The sequence below is a fragment of the Scomber scombrus genome, chromosome 3, assembly GCF_963691925.1.
Source record: "Scomber scombrus chromosome 3, fScoSco1.1, whole genome shotgun sequence".
NCBI classification, from domain to species: Eukaryota; Metazoa; Chordata; class Actinopteri; order Scombriformes; family Scombridae; genus Scomber; species Scomber scombrus.
This window is the reverse complement of record NC_084972.1, coordinates 26,619,981-26,637,659: the sequence shown is the minus strand read 5'-3', so window position 1 is coordinate 26,637,659 and position 17,679 is coordinate 26,619,981. Positions and strand designations below refer to the sequence as shown.

At 39.6% G+C, this 17,679-nt stretch overlaps 1 protein-coding gene across 1 annotated transcript; it reads right to left on the bottom strand.

Moving 5' to 3' along the window:
- Positions 1-79: 79 nt before the first annotated feature.
- Positions 80-17,100, bottom strand: lrig2 (leucine-rich repeats and immunoglobulin-like domains 2). Its single transcript, XM_062415687.1, has 18 exons — positions 16,473-17,100; positions 15,030-15,104; positions 14,560-14,694; positions 14,171-14,314; positions 13,848-13,991; positions 13,349-13,492; positions 12,883-13,026; positions 11,184-11,264; positions 10,807-10,878; positions 10,540-10,608; positions 9,172-9,335; positions 8,177-8,488; positions 7,300-7,581; positions 6,394-6,834; positions 6,068-6,220; positions 5,053-5,193; positions 4,155-4,424; positions 80-3,597 (listed from the first exon to the last, which is right to left on the bottom strand). Exons 1-18 carry the CDS (start codon positions 16,658-16,660, stop codon positions 3,365-3,367), a joined length of 3,192 nt encoding a protein of 1,063 aa, XP_062271671.1. The 5' UTR covers positions 16,661-17,100; the 3' UTR covers positions 80-3,364.
- Between the last annotated feature and the right edge of the window lie 579 nt (positions 17,101-17,679).

Sequence of the window (17,679 nt, the reverse complement as noted above, 5' to 3'; positions counted from 1 at the left end):
GGAAAACTGTGACAGCCATTTTTCACCATTTTCTAGCATTTCATTGAAGAATAATTACTTCAGTAAAATATCGACAGCTTAAATGATGGAGAACATAATTAAGTTTCAACCCTGGTTTCATATTTTCTACCTGAGAAAAGCTTTGAGGCACACATTCACAATTCAAACCAAATTATCAGAATTCATGTTTAATGTTTGAGTAATGGCTACGTAACAAAAAGGCTCTTTAGACATGCTTTACAGAATGTACAGGTAAACAAAATACTATTGAAAATAAAATGCAAAAACTTCAACAATACAAAAAAAAAGCAGCATGGAATATTGCCAGAGCATTTACTGCTAAACTTTGGTATAAAGTCATAAAGGACGTTCAGAGAATTAAACAATACAAATGCACATTATATGGCGCTGTGTTGGCAGAAATGATATTGAACAGTGAATCGATGTATGCCCCCTGGAAATTAAACTCCATTATGATGACTTATCACTGTGAATTTACATTTCAATTTCTGAATTGCTTAAGAGGTGCATGAAACTGACCTTGGCCAATAGTCAGAAAACATCAACAGCAATCTGCTTACACTGAAGCAAGAACTGTGTCAAAATACAGAGGAAAAGTCTGAGTCAAATTGGTTGTAGTGTTAGCTTAAAAAAGAAGAAGAAAAGAAAACACTTGGTCGACACCTTTCTGGCTAATCCCAAATTCAGAGGAATAGGATTGGAATGCGCTGATTTGGTAATAAAAGGCAAACATGAGTGGAAAGACATGAAAATAAGTTAGAACAAAAAAAAGAGAGTGCAAGACTGACATGCAAGTCATTTATGCAAGTACCACTGAGGAGGCGGAGGCGTACCGATACCATTTGCTGCTTACCGCACACGTGATAAAACAAAACAAATATAACTTGTTTGGCTGTGTTCCACTTTGTGACATTTTAAATCAAAACTGTAGCATCAACTTACACAATCACACATTTGCCCTGTAGATTAACTTTTTCAGCATTCTTGATTGTTAGTGTTTGAACTCAGCACCCTCAAAAACTCAGTGTAGCACTACTACAGAGGGAGAAGGAACATGACAGGTCCCGTCTTGATCAAAAAGAGAAGAGCAGACTGTACCGATTATCACCATAATGGAAATAACAACAATGAAAAACTTTCAAATACGGAAAGCAATGTGTTGTCAGACATGATACCCATGAAGAATGAGTAGAACATCATTTGCTTAATATATTATTGAGGAAATGGGAGATTTCTGAGAGTCACAAACAAAGCCAAAGCCAATCACATCTGAGCAACTCTGAAGTGCAATAATCAAGAGGATTTTTAAGGAGAACTCATAAGATCAAACAGGACTAATTTCCTTTGCACAAAAGCATTTTCAAATCCTCAAAGCAGCCTAACAGCTGACGTCTTGGAAACAGTACAGTTAGCTGAAGTTGGCAGCTGTTAAATTGCTATGAAGCCAATGATACACATTTCTGAAGAACATTTTTTCATCCTGTTACCTGAAGTGACACGTAAAAACAAAGATAACTCTGGGACAATAAAGGCTTCTATTGAGTGTTTTAAAAGTTACTGCAGCTTATGTCTCAAACCCCTCTGCAAATGGACTAGTAGGACATGGAATTTAATAGATTACTAGCCTTATGTACACAAACATACATACATATACATACAAGGGCTGAACAATTCATCTGAATTTTTTCGAAATCGCAATAAAGGCTACTGCAATTTTAAAATCGCAGGAGGTGCGATATTTGTTAAAGGAAAAATGTGTCATTTTAAATTAAATATTGTTGTGCTGCAGAGGTGTCATCACCTACACATATTCTACAGACTTCAGAAAACAAAACAACTTTGTTTGGTACAGATCCCTGCAATAATAACACCATAATCATTTTAATATTTTTCAATTAAAGAACAGTGATGTAAAAATTATCATTCCCTCTAATATTGCAAATAATATCTCAAGTGCAATATCAGTCAAAATAATCGCAAATATATAGTTTTTCAAAATTGTTCAGCCCTAATACACACACACACACACAAACACACATGTATAAAATAACATACGTACATGTATAAAATAATATAATACATTCTCATTTTTCACAGTCCCAAGTGAAAATCTTTATCAACATCTACGGAAGGATCATGAACTTTGAGATCAAACTGTGACGATAAATCATCACAATGTAAAATGACATGCACACTGCATAATAAAGTTTACCACCATTAAATTAAGTGCCTGTAAGATAGATAAGGGAAAACAAATCAGTGCATACTGTCTATATAAACCATAATGTCACCTGATAGAGGTTACTGAGAATGCTTGTTAAAAAAAAAAGGCCACCCAATAGACAACCATGAAACAATAGCCAGCAAAACCATTGATTGTCACATGTGCAAAAAATTGTACGCTTTCTCCCCAAACTGCTTATTATTTCAAAGACATAAAATGAAGGAATAAACAACTGCGTTTGACATTGGACGAAAACAAACTCAGATAAAGATGATATAGGATATATTCATATATATTCATAATATACACCACATTTTGGTGTCACTGTCTCTGGGATTTGCATAACACGGTACCAGATAGCATAGTTTAGAGTCATTAGGGGATGGCTGTGGGAATGTGTGGATGTATGCTTTCAAGGTTCTTTTCCTGTATGAACAACCACAAACTGCTGGTCAGGGAATTGTCCCCCGTTTTAACCCCTTTTTGCCCACTTGGGAAGAGGCGGTTCCTGATTCTACCGACGTCATGCAGGCTGCTCCAACAGGTGTCTGTACCAGGAATGATGAGACAAAACTGCCAGTGTGATGCGCACTAGCACGCAATTTGATCCCCACAGCAGCTAGGACGGAGGAGAGAGCTTGTGAGGACACTGCCATAATCTTGGCGTTTCTCTCATGGCAGCATCCGACATAGCTCTTTAAAGCATACATTCATAGCTTTCTCTAGAAAGAGAACAAAGAATAGTGGTGTGTGTGTGTGTGTGTGTGTTTTGTGTGTGTGTGTGTGTGTGTGTGTGTGTGTGTGTGTGTGTGTGTGTGTGTGTGTGTGTGTGTGTGTGTGTGTGTGTGTGTGTGTGTGTGTGTGTGTGTGTGTGAATGGGGTCCTGCAGAGTTGAAGGTGTCAAGGAGGAGGTCACTTTAATCATTGGTCCATTTTTTCCCAGCCTGACACAGCAGTCTGTCCACAGTGGAGAAATTCAGCATGTCCTCTTGAGTGAAAAAAGGGGAATGTAAACATACAAGAGAGCATCTTTGGCAGAATGTGAGGAGGTAGTGGGTGAAGGAGGAGGGGGTGCAGCGACAAAGAGTCAGAGGCAGAACATGGGTGTAGTGTTTGGACCTATGTGGGAGCGGGTTGCTCCTGAGGGTTAGTCCTATTAGAGGCACTTCTGTGATTCTGTGTGCATTGGTTGGAGAAGCAGTCCACCTCTGCTCCGCTCTGCTCCTCTGCACCGTCAGCAGAGGAGGTCAGAGGAGGTGTCCTGTGTACAGTCACTGGGTGCTGGGACGTGCCTGGTTGGGGTTTTGAGGATGGATCTTCGCCTTCCCCCCAGAATGACCTGCTAAGAGAATCTGCAAAGATGGCAAGAGAGGAAAATATTTAGAAGGCTACACATCTCCTACCGTTCACAAATAGCATACTTTCTTTACATGACGTAAAATATAATAAATATTCTCATACCAATAACGGATAAAGTGAAAGGTATCGCTTGTAGTGATGAACCAACACCGAATTATCCCCTGACATATGGGCAACCATGCTGATTCTCTGGCTCTCTCTACTGTCAACACTGCTAGCTGTAGCCTGTCACTATTCTGATCACCTGAACAACCCTCATAAGAATCCTCTGTGTATCTAAAGATATTATAGCTGGAAGATCAATATCTCCCGAGAAATGTGATCTCATGGGTTCACCACTTCTTTGGGAAACCTCTCATCTGTAAAATACCGGCTTCACTGAATCAATGCGTATGGTCTTTATATATATAAAAGGAGAGATAAAAGTAAACCTGCATGAGTGCTCCCCTCAGCAGGTGGGAGATAATAGTCTGCACCAAGACAAAAGGATGGTCTCACTAGTTTGCTCTATAAAAAAGATAAAATTGTAATATCTGTTTCGCAGTCTTACCATTAGTGTAGTGCTCCGGGGGAGTGTGGCTGCTCAACCTTTTGTCGTGTGAGGTGAGAAAGACGGAGGAGTCTCGGTTAGTAATGAGGCTCTCCAGTGTCGGGTCCTCGTGCTGGGGATGCTCGCCGAAGCTCTCCTTCAGGCCTGGTAGAGTCTTGTCTAGCGGGTCGTCTTCCCCCAGATAGGCGTAGGAGCAATAGTCCCGTGTGCGAGAGTAGATGTTGGCGTTGTCATAGCAGTCGGAGCAGATGACCAGTGGTACTGCACCACCTGACAAGAGGAAACGAGCATCTTGGTGAGTGTTTCAATCCATATGTTTGTTTCTCAAGTCTTTTCTAGATCATTATTCTTACATTTGGAGGTTTGGTCAAGTATTACGTAAGCCGACACTTGCTTGGAAAGAGCCTCTCAAGTACACTCAGACGCCTCATAGACACCTCATAACTGAAAATTACTTTCACAACAATTCCCACCATATGTTATGATTTGTGATCACATGTTAACAGACAGCAGTTTGTGAAACCTGGATTTTCATTTTCTATATTTTAGATTCTTAGAGACGTCCATATGAACTCCTTGATTTGTAATTGTATATTTTATTTGGTCACATTAACAGTCTACATGCATCTCTATGCATGAATTACTGCCACTGTTATGATACTTTTATCCTGACTTGATTATTTAAAGTAATATGTATGTTCTAATATTTAATTTGCTTAACTGTTATATAATATATTAAAATGACAAATGCACTGAGGTTTGAAAGGCAAAGTGAAGTGCAGAGATATAGCTGTTAAAAAAGATCCCTCAAATTTGAGTAAAAAGAATGCAGAAATAAAAATCTAATACTAAAAAATCAAATAAAAGTCACATGACTGTTTGTGTAGATGACACTAACCTGCAGGGACTCCAGCTAGTCCCTCGCGAGCTTCCCCAGGGTGGAAGCTGCTGCGGCCGGTGAACAGAGAGCCGACCCTGCAGTGCAGCATGCCGTTGCCCTCGGTTTCCACCTCGCTGCCCGTGTCTCCATAACACACACCTGGGGCACACATGATAATTAGTCAGTGTCTAATTTCAGCAGGAATCCGAAACAAAAGACAAAAAAAATAAATAAATAAGGCATCCCAATTTAGAAACAAATACGACAGAAATATCCCAAACTGTGGAACGTGAAGTAGCACATTCTTTTGACATTTGATGTTTTTGTTTGCCTTTCATGCCAGAGGTACTTCTAACTGAAGGCAGGCAAGTCTGCGGTGTATTTTTTTCTTTGTTTGATTTCTTTTGATCCCACAATAATCTTTGTGACATTTGTCAACATAACGAGCTGTATTTCTTTGTGATCACAATGCTGACACAACCCAACCCATCAGATAAAAAACCCACAAGAATATGTTGTGGTGATAATCATCTATAATCATCAGACACAGCCAGCCTGTACCAGAGATTACTTTAAGCCTAATCAAACGATACTACACTGCAAACAAATCAATCATTGACGATTAAAAAACCATTACTACTTACTGTAAATAATTACAACAGGACTTCCAAGCGTTATATATTAACTGCTGAGTAGGCTACCGAAGGCACAGTATCAGTCTATATTGGACTAATATAAAGGATGTCACATTGACTTTTGACTGGGTTTGTAAACTATACACAGAAATAGCATGCTTATACTTCTCCATATATCTGCATTTTAGTATCTTGTATGCTTATGTCAAAAAAGGAAACAGTGCTTATTATATCAAGATCATGAAATAATTATTTGGTGATGATGATTCAGTTTGTTATGCAGAGATGACAGTGTGCTTACTCTGGGTAACGTCATCATAAATGGCCCTGAGAAAAAGGCTTGTGTTACAGAGTTAAACATGGTGGAATTCACCACATCTACAGGGAGGATTACTCACCATCTGTGCCCTTATGGACATATCCATTAGAGAGAGGAGGCATGAGCTGCTGGTGGCTGCCAGCCTCAGAGTTACTGTAGCCTTCCTGAGGCTCTGACAAAGTACCCTGAGAGGATAGATAGCTGGGGATGTCTGCTGGTAAATTCATCTCATCTGCAACAGACAGAGACAGATTTTGGTAGACAGTCTATGAAGCCATTTTATCCTCACAACAAAGGGCCTCCACTTTGGACACATTTCATGATTTATGAACAGTATTCCTTTAGGGTAAAACTTCAAATAAGGCAATTTATATCAGAGAAGGTTACGCGTCACGCTGTGCTTACCTGTATTGGTGATACTGTAGTCTTCGCTCTTCCTGCGCATGTGGTAGATGACAATGACCCAGACCAGTGAGGTTCCAACCACACAGCACACCACCACAATCACCACGATGCCCACGGTGGTCCAGCCGTCCTGGTCGTACCCCACGCCGGTATCGCAGTTTGGTGACGGTGAGACGCTCAGGTAGATGTGACCACGCTCTGTTCCCAGAGTATTAGACATGATGCAGGTGTACTTCCCAGCGTCAACAGGTCCAGCATCAACTATAATAAGGAGCTGGTTAGCAGCAGCGAAGAAGTGGCGCTCTGTAAGTACCAAGGGTCCATCATCTTTGGTCCAGTTGAGGCGGGGGGCAGGGCTGCCTCCGGCAATACACTGAAGCACGGCAGTTTCGCCACGAGCCACTGTTCTGTCTTCCAATGGCCGCATGAAGGATGGAGTTTCTGGAATAGAAGGGGATTTCATTGATTTTTTATTTAACAAGGCTTATCCCAGAGGCAATGTTTGGATAGATGTGTATGAGGTCATGTTTGTTATTTTTCTAAGGGAATAAAAAACCTCCTTTTTTGGACCAACTACTGTAATTTTCAAGCCTTGATCACAAGCTTCACCTTGAGGCATTGATTGTATACCAGCACATAGTCTAGCCTTGAATCTCGAAAGCACCCTCATTAATAAATTTGACCGAACAGGTGTGCGAGAAGCTCACTTTAGAGAGCATCTGTATAAATTCTCCACAGCTGCAATATAACAAGCGTTGCATTCACATCTTAGTTAAAATTGCAGAGGAGGCGACACAACACGTGTGTAATGACTGATAGACATAAATGAGAGCAGAGTGAGTCAGCTGAAATGACCCAGTAGTAATACATCAGTAACGCATTCTGCTAATCAGGTGGGTGACTCACCCAGGACGGTGAGCGTAGCGTTCGCTGACAGACTGCCAGCCGCATTTTGAGCCGTGCAGCTGTACACTCCCATGTCTTCTGTCTTTACATTGGCAATGAAGAAGATGTCATCGTCTGGCATCACGTGCATCCTGCGCTCTCGGGCGGCAGGGAAGTCAGTGCCTCCATCTTTCTGCCAAGCAATCTGGGGTGATGGATGGCCTTCAGCAGCACACTCCAGCCTGGCCATAGTCCCAGTCCGGATAGTCAGATCCATGGGTGTCTTAAGAAAGGATGGCAGCTCTGAAAGATATAGTGCAGAAAGTTAAGAGTGGAACAAAGAAGCAGTGAAATGTGTCAGACCAGATCAAACTGCAGTTGCATATAAATCTTATGGGTCCACTGTTAGCCAATATAATAAATCCATGTACAAGAAAATCTCTTAAGAGTATTAAATAATTTCAGCTGTATCAAAGGTCAGTGTATACTACACTAGCAAGACCAGACAGAGAAAAACAAATGGGCCTAAAATTACAGGAGATCATCGATTGCATTCTTTGAATATCAACCAATCAATCAAACTGTATTTATATAGCACCTTTCATACAGACTAGCGTAGTTCAAAGTGCTTTACAGTTAGCTGATTGACAAGCTAAGACAGAACAAGTGACAAAATTTTACCCCCAAAATTTTTTTTTTAAAGGAATAAAAACAAAGAACCATTTAAAGACAAAAGTGGAGACCAATGCACGCAAGAGGAAATAAAAATGAGAAAAATGTTTAAACATTTAAATAAAATAAGTAAAAAATAAATAATTAAATAGATAAAACATAATTAAATAAGTAAAATAAGAGAGAATACGAGAAAAGGATTATTAAAATAGGACCACATCCTCACCATTGACAGTAAGCTTGGCCCTGTTGGAGTAGTTAGAGCCGAAATGATTGGACACCACACACTGGTAGCGCCCCTCATCAGTGAAGTTGACATTGAGGAGGTGAAGCACGGTGGTGTAGATCAACTCTCCCTCCTGGTACTGTGCATAGTTTTGCACTTCCGCATCGTACAGCACCTCGCCATCCTTCCGCCACGCCGTGGTCATCAGCGAATCGCTGCTGCTGGACGCAACGCAGCTCAGAGTGACGTTATTCCCCCGCAGTGCCACAGAAGTCTCTGGGTGACTTGTGATGTGTGGTTTGGGGAAATCATCTGTGGAGGAGCAGGGGAAGAAAGTTCAACTTTGCACTGTTTCAAGTTTTAAAATAAATTGAGGAACTGGTTTTTGCACAACATTACGTATGCTAAAAAAGGAAGGGCAATATGATAGTGTAAGACATTTAGAAACCCAAACTGCAGAGAGAAATAATGTGTTGTGGAATAATCCATAATATATTTAATTGATTTCAAATCACACATCAAATACTGAAAGAAAATGTGTATGTACTACACTGCATAGATAGCATAAGATACCTAGCCAAAGTTAATAATAGAATATGATGTACTGTGAAAGAGGAAGATAAGTATTGCTAGACTTGTTTTTTACACCCTGCGAGCAGAAACAGGAAGCTTAATCAACTAGACACAGACATACAACTGTCTGTGTTATCAGAATGTCAAATGGTCCATCAACGGTCAAGGAGGGAACTGTATAAAAGAGCCTTTTCCTTTGTAACTTCTCTTGTATGTTACACTGTCAAACGCTCCTCTTGTACAAGATAATAAATTGTTAAACCTTGGATCGTCGGCTCCATTCTCTATTGATTAAGGACATTTTGAGAAATTCTTTTAACAACCCTTTCCTGGCTCACAACAACATTAATTTGCCACTGCTCTGTGCTGACTGAGCACCTGGATTATAGCAGACTGGGGAGACTGAAAAAAAAGGGACTGACCACAAACAAACTCTTCTGGGCTGATCGAAAGGACATTGCGACCGAGCAGGCTGGCTGGATGGGCACAGACAGCGGACACAGACTGCTGGAACTGGCTGTCAGTGAGCCAGGGCCCCAGCCACTGCATGTGGCAGTCACACAGCAGGCTGCTTGTGTTCAGGACACTGAGAACAGAGAGGAAATTAGTGAGATGAGTTGCTGTAAAATTAGTTACAATCATCAAACTACTGTAGAGATAAAGGAGGACATGAACTCACTCAACATGACACTAAGTGATTACCAGGATCTGTATGAGTAGCTCTATGGTATATTATACCACACATAAATGAGCGTCACATTTTCTGTAAACTTCCCTTTTTCTCTGAAGCGACATATTATTAATAAGCCTAACATTATCTTAATAAAACATTAATGTCACGTTGAGAAAATCTGTGTGACAGTTCAGATACAAATTCTACTAGACAACTCAAAACAAGAACACAATACAGACAACGATCTGAAAAATATTATAACTGATCAAATGAATCATACAGTAAAGCATTGATCCTGGTTCACACAAATGAAATTGGTGTATTAATGATTTTATGAGAAAAAATAAAATGCCTTGATTGAATTAGGCATTTTATTGTTTCCTAGATGAGTGCCTTGGTGTTTTCATATATTCATAACATACATCAGGGCTCTACTTTTAAGAATCAGACAGGCAGTAACATCAAAATGTCTAAAACCTGTTCTTAATAAACTTTGTCCTAAAATACACTTCAATTACAAGGGTGTTGCGATTATGTTCTTCTAGCTAAGTTATTATGCAAAGCCACTTTATCCACTCGCCAAGCAAATAGTGCGATATTCTATTAAAGCAGCAGACTTAATTAATAACAAGAGGATATGACTACTGTCATGGTACAGTCTGACAGCTGCTGGGGCATTTTCTTAGCCACTGCTTGAGACTGGCCCATGATGAGCTGATTAAAACCTTAAAAAAGGCAGAAGACATTTCCACTGTCTTTTCTCACAGTCAGGAGAGAGGGTGAATTTCATCTGTCCTAACTGCACAAATGCTGCTGCAATTTGCTGAAGACCGGAGTCTTCACCAATGGCAAAACAATATAATGAAGCAGCAATTGCATATTTTTTTTATTGTCATAAACAAAAATAGATGTGTGAAAAGCTTAAACATTTTAATGCTCCTTTATTCATTCACTCCTAAAGCGGAAGATCAATAACTTGCAATTGCAGTGTGACTCATTATAATTCCTTTTTAATGAAGTTGTCACTGATAAATCAAAGACAAAATATTAAAACAGGGAAAAAGTGGTTTCTAAATGTGTTTATGAGAGCTGTGTGGTTCATTTTGTGTCTACTCACAACACTTTGAGCTTTATATGTGACAACGCCTCAGGGTGTATCGACATGATGCCATTCTTGCTGAGGTCCCTGCAAAAGGGGACACAAATGTGAATTAGACACACCTTAAATATGATTTGATCAAAATGGCATCTCATTTCACAAACATAAGACAACAACAGCACAGTGGCAATAAAGGCCTTCTGCTTTCTTTAATCACTCAACAATAATAGCAGATCCTTCTGAGGCTCAAGCACAACTGAGTGGAGAGAAAAAGGTTTCACTCACAGGTGCTCCAGCTCCTCCAGCCCCTCAAAAGCTTTCTTGGTGATCGATTTGATTTTGTTCCGCTGCAGGATTCTGGAAAATAAAAGTATTTCATATGGTGTTCAGTAAATTGCTGCTGCAAACCTCTCCCAGGTAACATTTTATTGCAAAATGGAAACACTTTATAGGCAGATTTTGTTTAAACTGAACTAAAACATTTGACGAGCCTTTCAATGCAAGTTAGAATAAACTTACAAGCAAAATAACAACAGATTTAGTAGTAAACAGACAAATATCTGAAACAATTTAAAGACATTTGTCTAAACAGACATTTGTGTATTAAATTAAAATCAATAAATATTATTTCTATCTATCCATAAGAATTTGAGTGTCCTTACAGTGTGTTCAGCTTTTTCATTCCATCAAACACACCGATGGAGTCTTCAATTGCCCAGGAGATTTCATTATTGCGGATATCTCTGCAAAACAAAAGATATTAGATATTAAACGCTGTTAGATATTAAAAGCACTCTACATTGATTCTATTTTTCTGACGACCTCAGATAAGGCACATTATCTCTACTGCTGTTGTCGGTGGCAGTGATTCTCAGTTAGGAGACTAACAGTCTGAGACACCGTAATTCCACAGTGTGCCACAGTTCGCTGCCCCCGCTGCTCTGATGAAGGGAAATTAATTGGCTCTGTTTAGCACTGGGACAGTTCAAGGGTCCACTGGCAGCCCAGAGAGGCTTTGTGTTTACAGGATGGGTCATGGGCTCTTTTGTTTCTCTCTCCTCATGCCTGGCCACCTCTGAAAGAACTTCGGCACTCTCCAATGCCCCTCTCCCATGAAAGCACCCGGGATGGTGTGTCAACCTCCCACAGCTGACCTCCTTCTCATTGCAGCTCAGGGGCTTGAGTGGAATTTCGTGTGGCAAGTGATCAGTTCACAATGTCCTCTCTTCTCAGTGCGTCTTACCTTACAGACAGATGTATGATAGGAGAAGAAATTTGCTTAATTAGGCTGATATTCTGGACCTGAGCTGTACGGTATTTAAGTTCAAATGAATCAACCTACTGTCCAGCAAGCACACGCATTTTGTTCAAGTTGATTTTTACACATTTGAACCAATTCATGTATCAGTTAGCAATACCGTTAGTAGCATAAACAAAGAGGACTATCATTGACACAGATCAGTGTCATTAATTCATTAACAGTGCACAATAGTCCACAGTATTCAACACCCAAGAAAGCATATCCCAGTGTCTCCCCTGACATACCAAGAGCTGCTGTGATATTTGTTTAGGCAGATGCTGAAATCTCTAGTTAGCATATTATGTTGATTTTATTTTGTCACAGCTTGAGGCAGAACAAAAAACAACCTTCAAATCCAAGACCAGAAGGAGTCAGGCTCTACCCACACTGACACAGTGAATAAACACTGATCTCTTGACCTCTGGCTCAGCTGGTGCAGAGACCCAAATCTGCTCTCTCACCTGCACCGGACTATAACGACCTCCAGTGCATGTTTGGGATGGATGACACGGACTCAGCACCGCCACTGCTGATAATCTGTGATTTTGTTTGTGTTTGTGCCCAGTGATAAAGCTTCCATTGCTTTAGAAATACAAGTACGACACCTATGCTTGCTTCTCCAATGAGTGAGCAGAACATTTCGACTCATTTGAAGTTAATGGTGCAGTGAATGCTAGGATGAAGGACCAAGAACCTAAAGGAACAGGATTCTAAAAAATCACACATTAGGGGGTTTGATTTGAGACTAAACAGAAAACGAACAACAAGGAGGATTAGAAAGAAGACTAAGACTCGGGAGCATACAGAAATACCGGTGATTTCTACTGTTCTTTCTCTAAACTACGGAGGATGACTCAGGAAATGTACTCAAGACAGATCTAGAACTACACACAGAGAGTGAAGTGAACACAAACCTACTGTAGTCTGCAGCTATCTTCAGAATGCACAGAGCCAAGAACAAGTTGGAACTTGGTTATATTTCAAACTGAGCTTAATTACCCTTCTTGGATCAAACAGGTAATACATAATTCAGACAGATTTCTTTGAAGTGTAGAACTTACAGCGTGCGCAGACTGGCCAGGCTACTGAACACTCCCTCTCCCAAATGGCTGATGGAGTTCTCTCCCAGGTTCAGGCTCTCCAGGAGGCCCAATCCTACAAACGCTGTCTCCTCCAGCCTAGTCAGATGATTGAAGGACAGGTCTCTGCAGAAAGAAATAGCATACATGATACAGAGTAGTTTCAACAGTGACCTTATTTAACACCGGTCTTGAATATTAATTTGACACCACATTCAAAAATGATACTTCAAAATGGGATGTTTTTGCAACATTTTTATAAACAAATAGAGTAAATCCACCGGAGGCAAGACAACACTGAATCAGCTCCAGAAACCCAAGAGTACTGTAGAAAGATAACAGTAACTCCTCTGAGCACACAGAATGAAATTCAGAGCCTGGGGCTAGTCAAAGAAAGTGGGGACTCTTGGCTGCGTGGGGATTTTAGCTATGAAGCGAACACACTCACAATTCCTCCAGCTTTTGGCAAAACTCCCAGGCGTCTGGTCGGATGATGCCGACAGCATTCTGGCTGACCCGCAGGATACGCAGCATGCGCAGGCCATACAGCCATCCCTTGTTGACCTCGGTTAGGTTGTTGTGCTCCAACTCTCTGAGACACAGATGGGAAAAATAAGATGGCATTAAAGAGAACAAGAATTTGTTTTAATAACAAATCTGTTCGCATGATTATGGCCAACAACATGACCGCTCTAAAATGTTCACAACAGATGCACAGGCTGTGAGTCTTTTTCCTTCTTCTATCTGTGTCCATTTACACGGCAGGATCCCATTTCTGAGAAGCATCTAAAGTCTATCTTACTGATCTTAGCACATAGATTTACAATTGGACCAAGATTATCTGAGCCCAAAGATGCTTTCAGGAAACTTTTACAATATACTGAACAGAAATGCTTATGAACATGCTGTTAATATCACTTGAAAGCAGCTAATAACACTGTACTCACAGTTCTTCCATGTTATTCAGTCCGAAAAAGGCTCCATCCATGAGCTTCGTGATGCCGTTCCTTTGCATCTTCAGTGATCTCAGTGAGTCCATCCCTTTGAATGTCAGGCTGTCCACTATCTTGATCTTGTTACGCTTCATTTCACTAAAAAAGAGAGTAAACATCATTTTTCTTTAATCTCAGGAGGATTCACAGCTGATTCAGCTAGCTAAAAGCTATTATAACAGAATTAAGATTTAATGTTTTGTCTTCCAACTATCCACGACTCAAATCTTGACTGATGATTCGGGTTTTGCACCACAAACACATTACACAATACTTACAGGAACTGAAGCTGTGGAAGTTTGAAGACTTTGGATGGCAGCACAACTAATCTGTTCCTGTTGAGCTTTAGCACCAGCAGGGAGCTGGAGATGTTTTCAAAGCAGCCAGGCTCGAGGACGCTGATCTTGTTATTACTCAAATTCCTATGAGATAAAAGAGGAGAAACATTACAGACGCAATCAGGAGGCGCTACAAAGCCAGTTTGTCTACAATAATGCTTTCTTATCAACAACAAACTATAAAATATAATATAAAAATATGCAATCTTGGAAGAGGTATCGACTCTCTTCTTTTATCTGATTTTCAACTTGTACCGTTGTGTTTTTTGTTCTTACCTCCATGCATAAAGAAAGGTTAAATAAAGATACATTTAAGAGTGTCCACTCACAGATATTTTAGTTGCATGGAGGGAAAGGATCCAACTTTGAGCTCAGAGATAGAGTTAGATGTCAGGTCCAGCGTCTCCAAGGAAACGTACGGCTGCAGCTGAAGCATTGAAAGCTCTGAGATACGATTGTGGACTCTGAAACAAAAATAAAAAGAGGTATGATTGTCATGATAACACTGATTACCATTTCAAGCTATATCTATTCTACACCCAAATCAATATTAGGAAAGACAAAAAAAACAGTACCTAATGGTACCTAACCAGTGTTTTGGTATATTAGTACACCATACATAAAAAGGGTATAAAAGCTGTAAAATCTTCCAATTCATACAACAGTGTTTAAACTATGCAAAGAATGCTTGTTATTTGTCTATAATGTAGATCCTGTATTAACATAAAGAAATCCATGGATTATTTGTTTAAGTGTTGACAGGAAAGGGAAGAAAACCTGTAGGGGATTCAAGACTTACAATGACAGCGAGGTGATGTTTGAGGAAACATCTCCAAGATATGGAAGAGCAGTCAGCTCATTATGGTTCATGGTCCTGAAATGAAAACATTAACAACATCAACAAAACATTAGTATCAGGATTTTTTTTAAAAACCTGTAATAAACCTGCTGCAGTATCAATGAAATTAGTAGATTCAATCACCATTAATCTCCTTCAGTCAGTCTAATCATGGATGCTTTATTGTTTATTTGAGCAGGGACAATGTACAATAAATATATTGCACCAGAAATAGCTACAAGTTAATTTGCATCTGTAGTTCCTGGGCGGAGGTCAGCAGTGGCTCACAGTTCTGAGCACATGATTAAAAAAAACTATAGCCCATAATATCAATACATAATAAAAAATATACAAAATATATTATATTAAAAGTGAACGATATATAAAACTACACCACCTATTCCAATATCTATGTGTAGACTTCTAGAGTGTAAAGGGCTTTCTTTCTTTTAAACAAGCTTTCACAGATGATTTAAAGGCTTTGAAAGGTTATTGCAGCCTTTGATATAAGCCTGCAGGGTGTTACACAGCACAGCTGCATTGACTGAATAAACCGTCTGGCCAAACTTTGTAGATCAAAATTGTACACAACAGTCCCCTCTAGTCGAGGCTTTTGTTGATTACATTGACAGGCATTTCTAATATTCTGCATTACACTGATAAAAGAGAAAATATCATAAACAATGCATTCCAACTTAACTGCACCACAAACTACAATAGAGCTGTAACTAACCATTATTACCAACCCATCTGCCAATTACTTTCTCATTCAATCATTTTGTCTATGCAATGTCAGAAAACAGACGGTGACATCTACAAATATCTTGTTTTGACTGATCAACAGTCCAAAATCCAAAAATATTCAATTTACTATCATGTGTCATGACCAAAAGAAACCCTTTAAATCCCCACATTGGAGAAGCTCCCACCAGCAAAGGTTTGGCATTTTTGCTCCAAAAACCACTAAAACAATTATTGAATTTTCACAATAATGACAGATTAATTTTGTTGTCAATTGACAGGTGAAGAGTTTCCATAAAAGCTGAACATTTTAACCTAGAAAACCTACATAATAAACTAACAATTGTGCATAAATTATGTTTTACTTTATACACACAAGTTATTAAATGATTGAGTTTGGGTGTGATAGATTTGTATTAACTTTTTCACTGTTGTCTACATAACTTAAATTGGGGATAACACAAAAATAAAATAATAAAAATGGATGTATATAAATGTGCTATAACACACATAAGCAGAAATAAGCGTATATAAATCTAATTAAGGGTCAAATGGCTTAAACACATGTAAAAAGGGAGAGTCAGGCTATATTATTGAGCAACAAATCAGTGGAGTGGACTCAGTGCAACTTCATCACATCTGCGTCTCTGGGTGTCTACTTACACTTGGTTTATCCCATCTGGTGGGTTCAGGGGAGCCGTCGACAGCCTTTTTCTATTACAGTCCAGGATATGGAGCCCATCTTGTCCCTCGGAACACGAGCAAGGAGTCGGACAGGACTCAAGGGCCCAGGCACTCAAACTCAAAAGCATGAAGACGAGGGCCGAAGGAATGGGCCAGTCTTCCGCCATTTTAAATGTCTTCCCTACAGAAAGGCTACGTAGCTACGTGGCTAACTCGCTAAACTGGTTAAAAACAGTTACAAAACCACCATAAAACTGTTCCTGCAGCTTGATTACCACTCAGACAGACACATACTTCAGGGTTAAAGTGCCATGCATCCAAGAGGATCTGTAAAGTACAGCTTTATCCAACTTGCGTGAGGCATCCTAGCAAGGATTTATCCCCTTCCGCTCCTATCTGGACTGCTAATGCTAGCTCAATGTTCAGCTTGTTTAGTCCCACAAATATGCCAGTTTTCCTGCAGACGACACCGGATTAACTCCTCACCCGGTTGGCGTTTGATTACGCTGAATCAAATACGACGGTATCTTTGTTTGACCTGGGTTGTTTAAAGCGAGTTAAAATTCATTTTCTCTGTCTTTTCTGTCCCGAAAGAACAACAAAGCGCCTTGAGTTGATGACATAGGATATCCTAAGCCCCGCCCCTCTCCAGCGTGTTTAGAGTGATTCTATTGGCTCGTACTCAAGCTTGTCAAAACTGTGCAGCAATTTGATTGGCTCTCAGCCCATTGTGTTTTTGTAGTAGCCTTTACTGTACACGGCAGAAAGTTTTTTTCAGAACTGTAGTAATAACAGCCAATGTTTTACATATTTATGATTATTGGTGGTGATTTCTGTTGTGGCCTTTGTGATTTGAGTTTATTACATAGTTCCTCAATAATCTGATGTGGTCTGTATAGTCCTGTCATGCACACGAGGTCATTTCACATATGTAAAAAGACACATTTAAAATCTAATTTCTCCTCATTTACATAAACGTGCGATGCATTTTTTTTAAAACAAAATATTTTCAAGAGAAAGTTAAAAACTTATCTCTTCACTTTAGCTTTTAATTAGCTTTTCTATCTGTCCTTACTGCACTTCTTTGTATTTGTACTTGATTTTATGTATTGTTTTTATTCTATTTTTTTAAGATACTTTTACTATGTACTATTTATATTGTTATTTTTATTCTTATATTACATCA

Bases quoted from the DNA above. Each gene is read 5' to 3' on its own strand.
- lrig2 (XM_062415687.1), bottom strand. From the start codon at position 16,660: ATGGCGGAAGACTGGCCCATTCCTTCGGCCCTCGTCTTCATGCTTTTG. The intron at 10,879-11,183 runs GTAAGGACACTC...TTTATTTTCCAG, and splicing joins ATGAAAAAGCTGAACACACT to AATCCTGCAGCGGAACAAAA. The intron at 3,598-4,154 runs GTAAGACTGCGA...CCATCTTTGCAG, and splicing joins CCCGGAGCACTACACTAATG to ATTCTCTTAGCAGGTCATTC.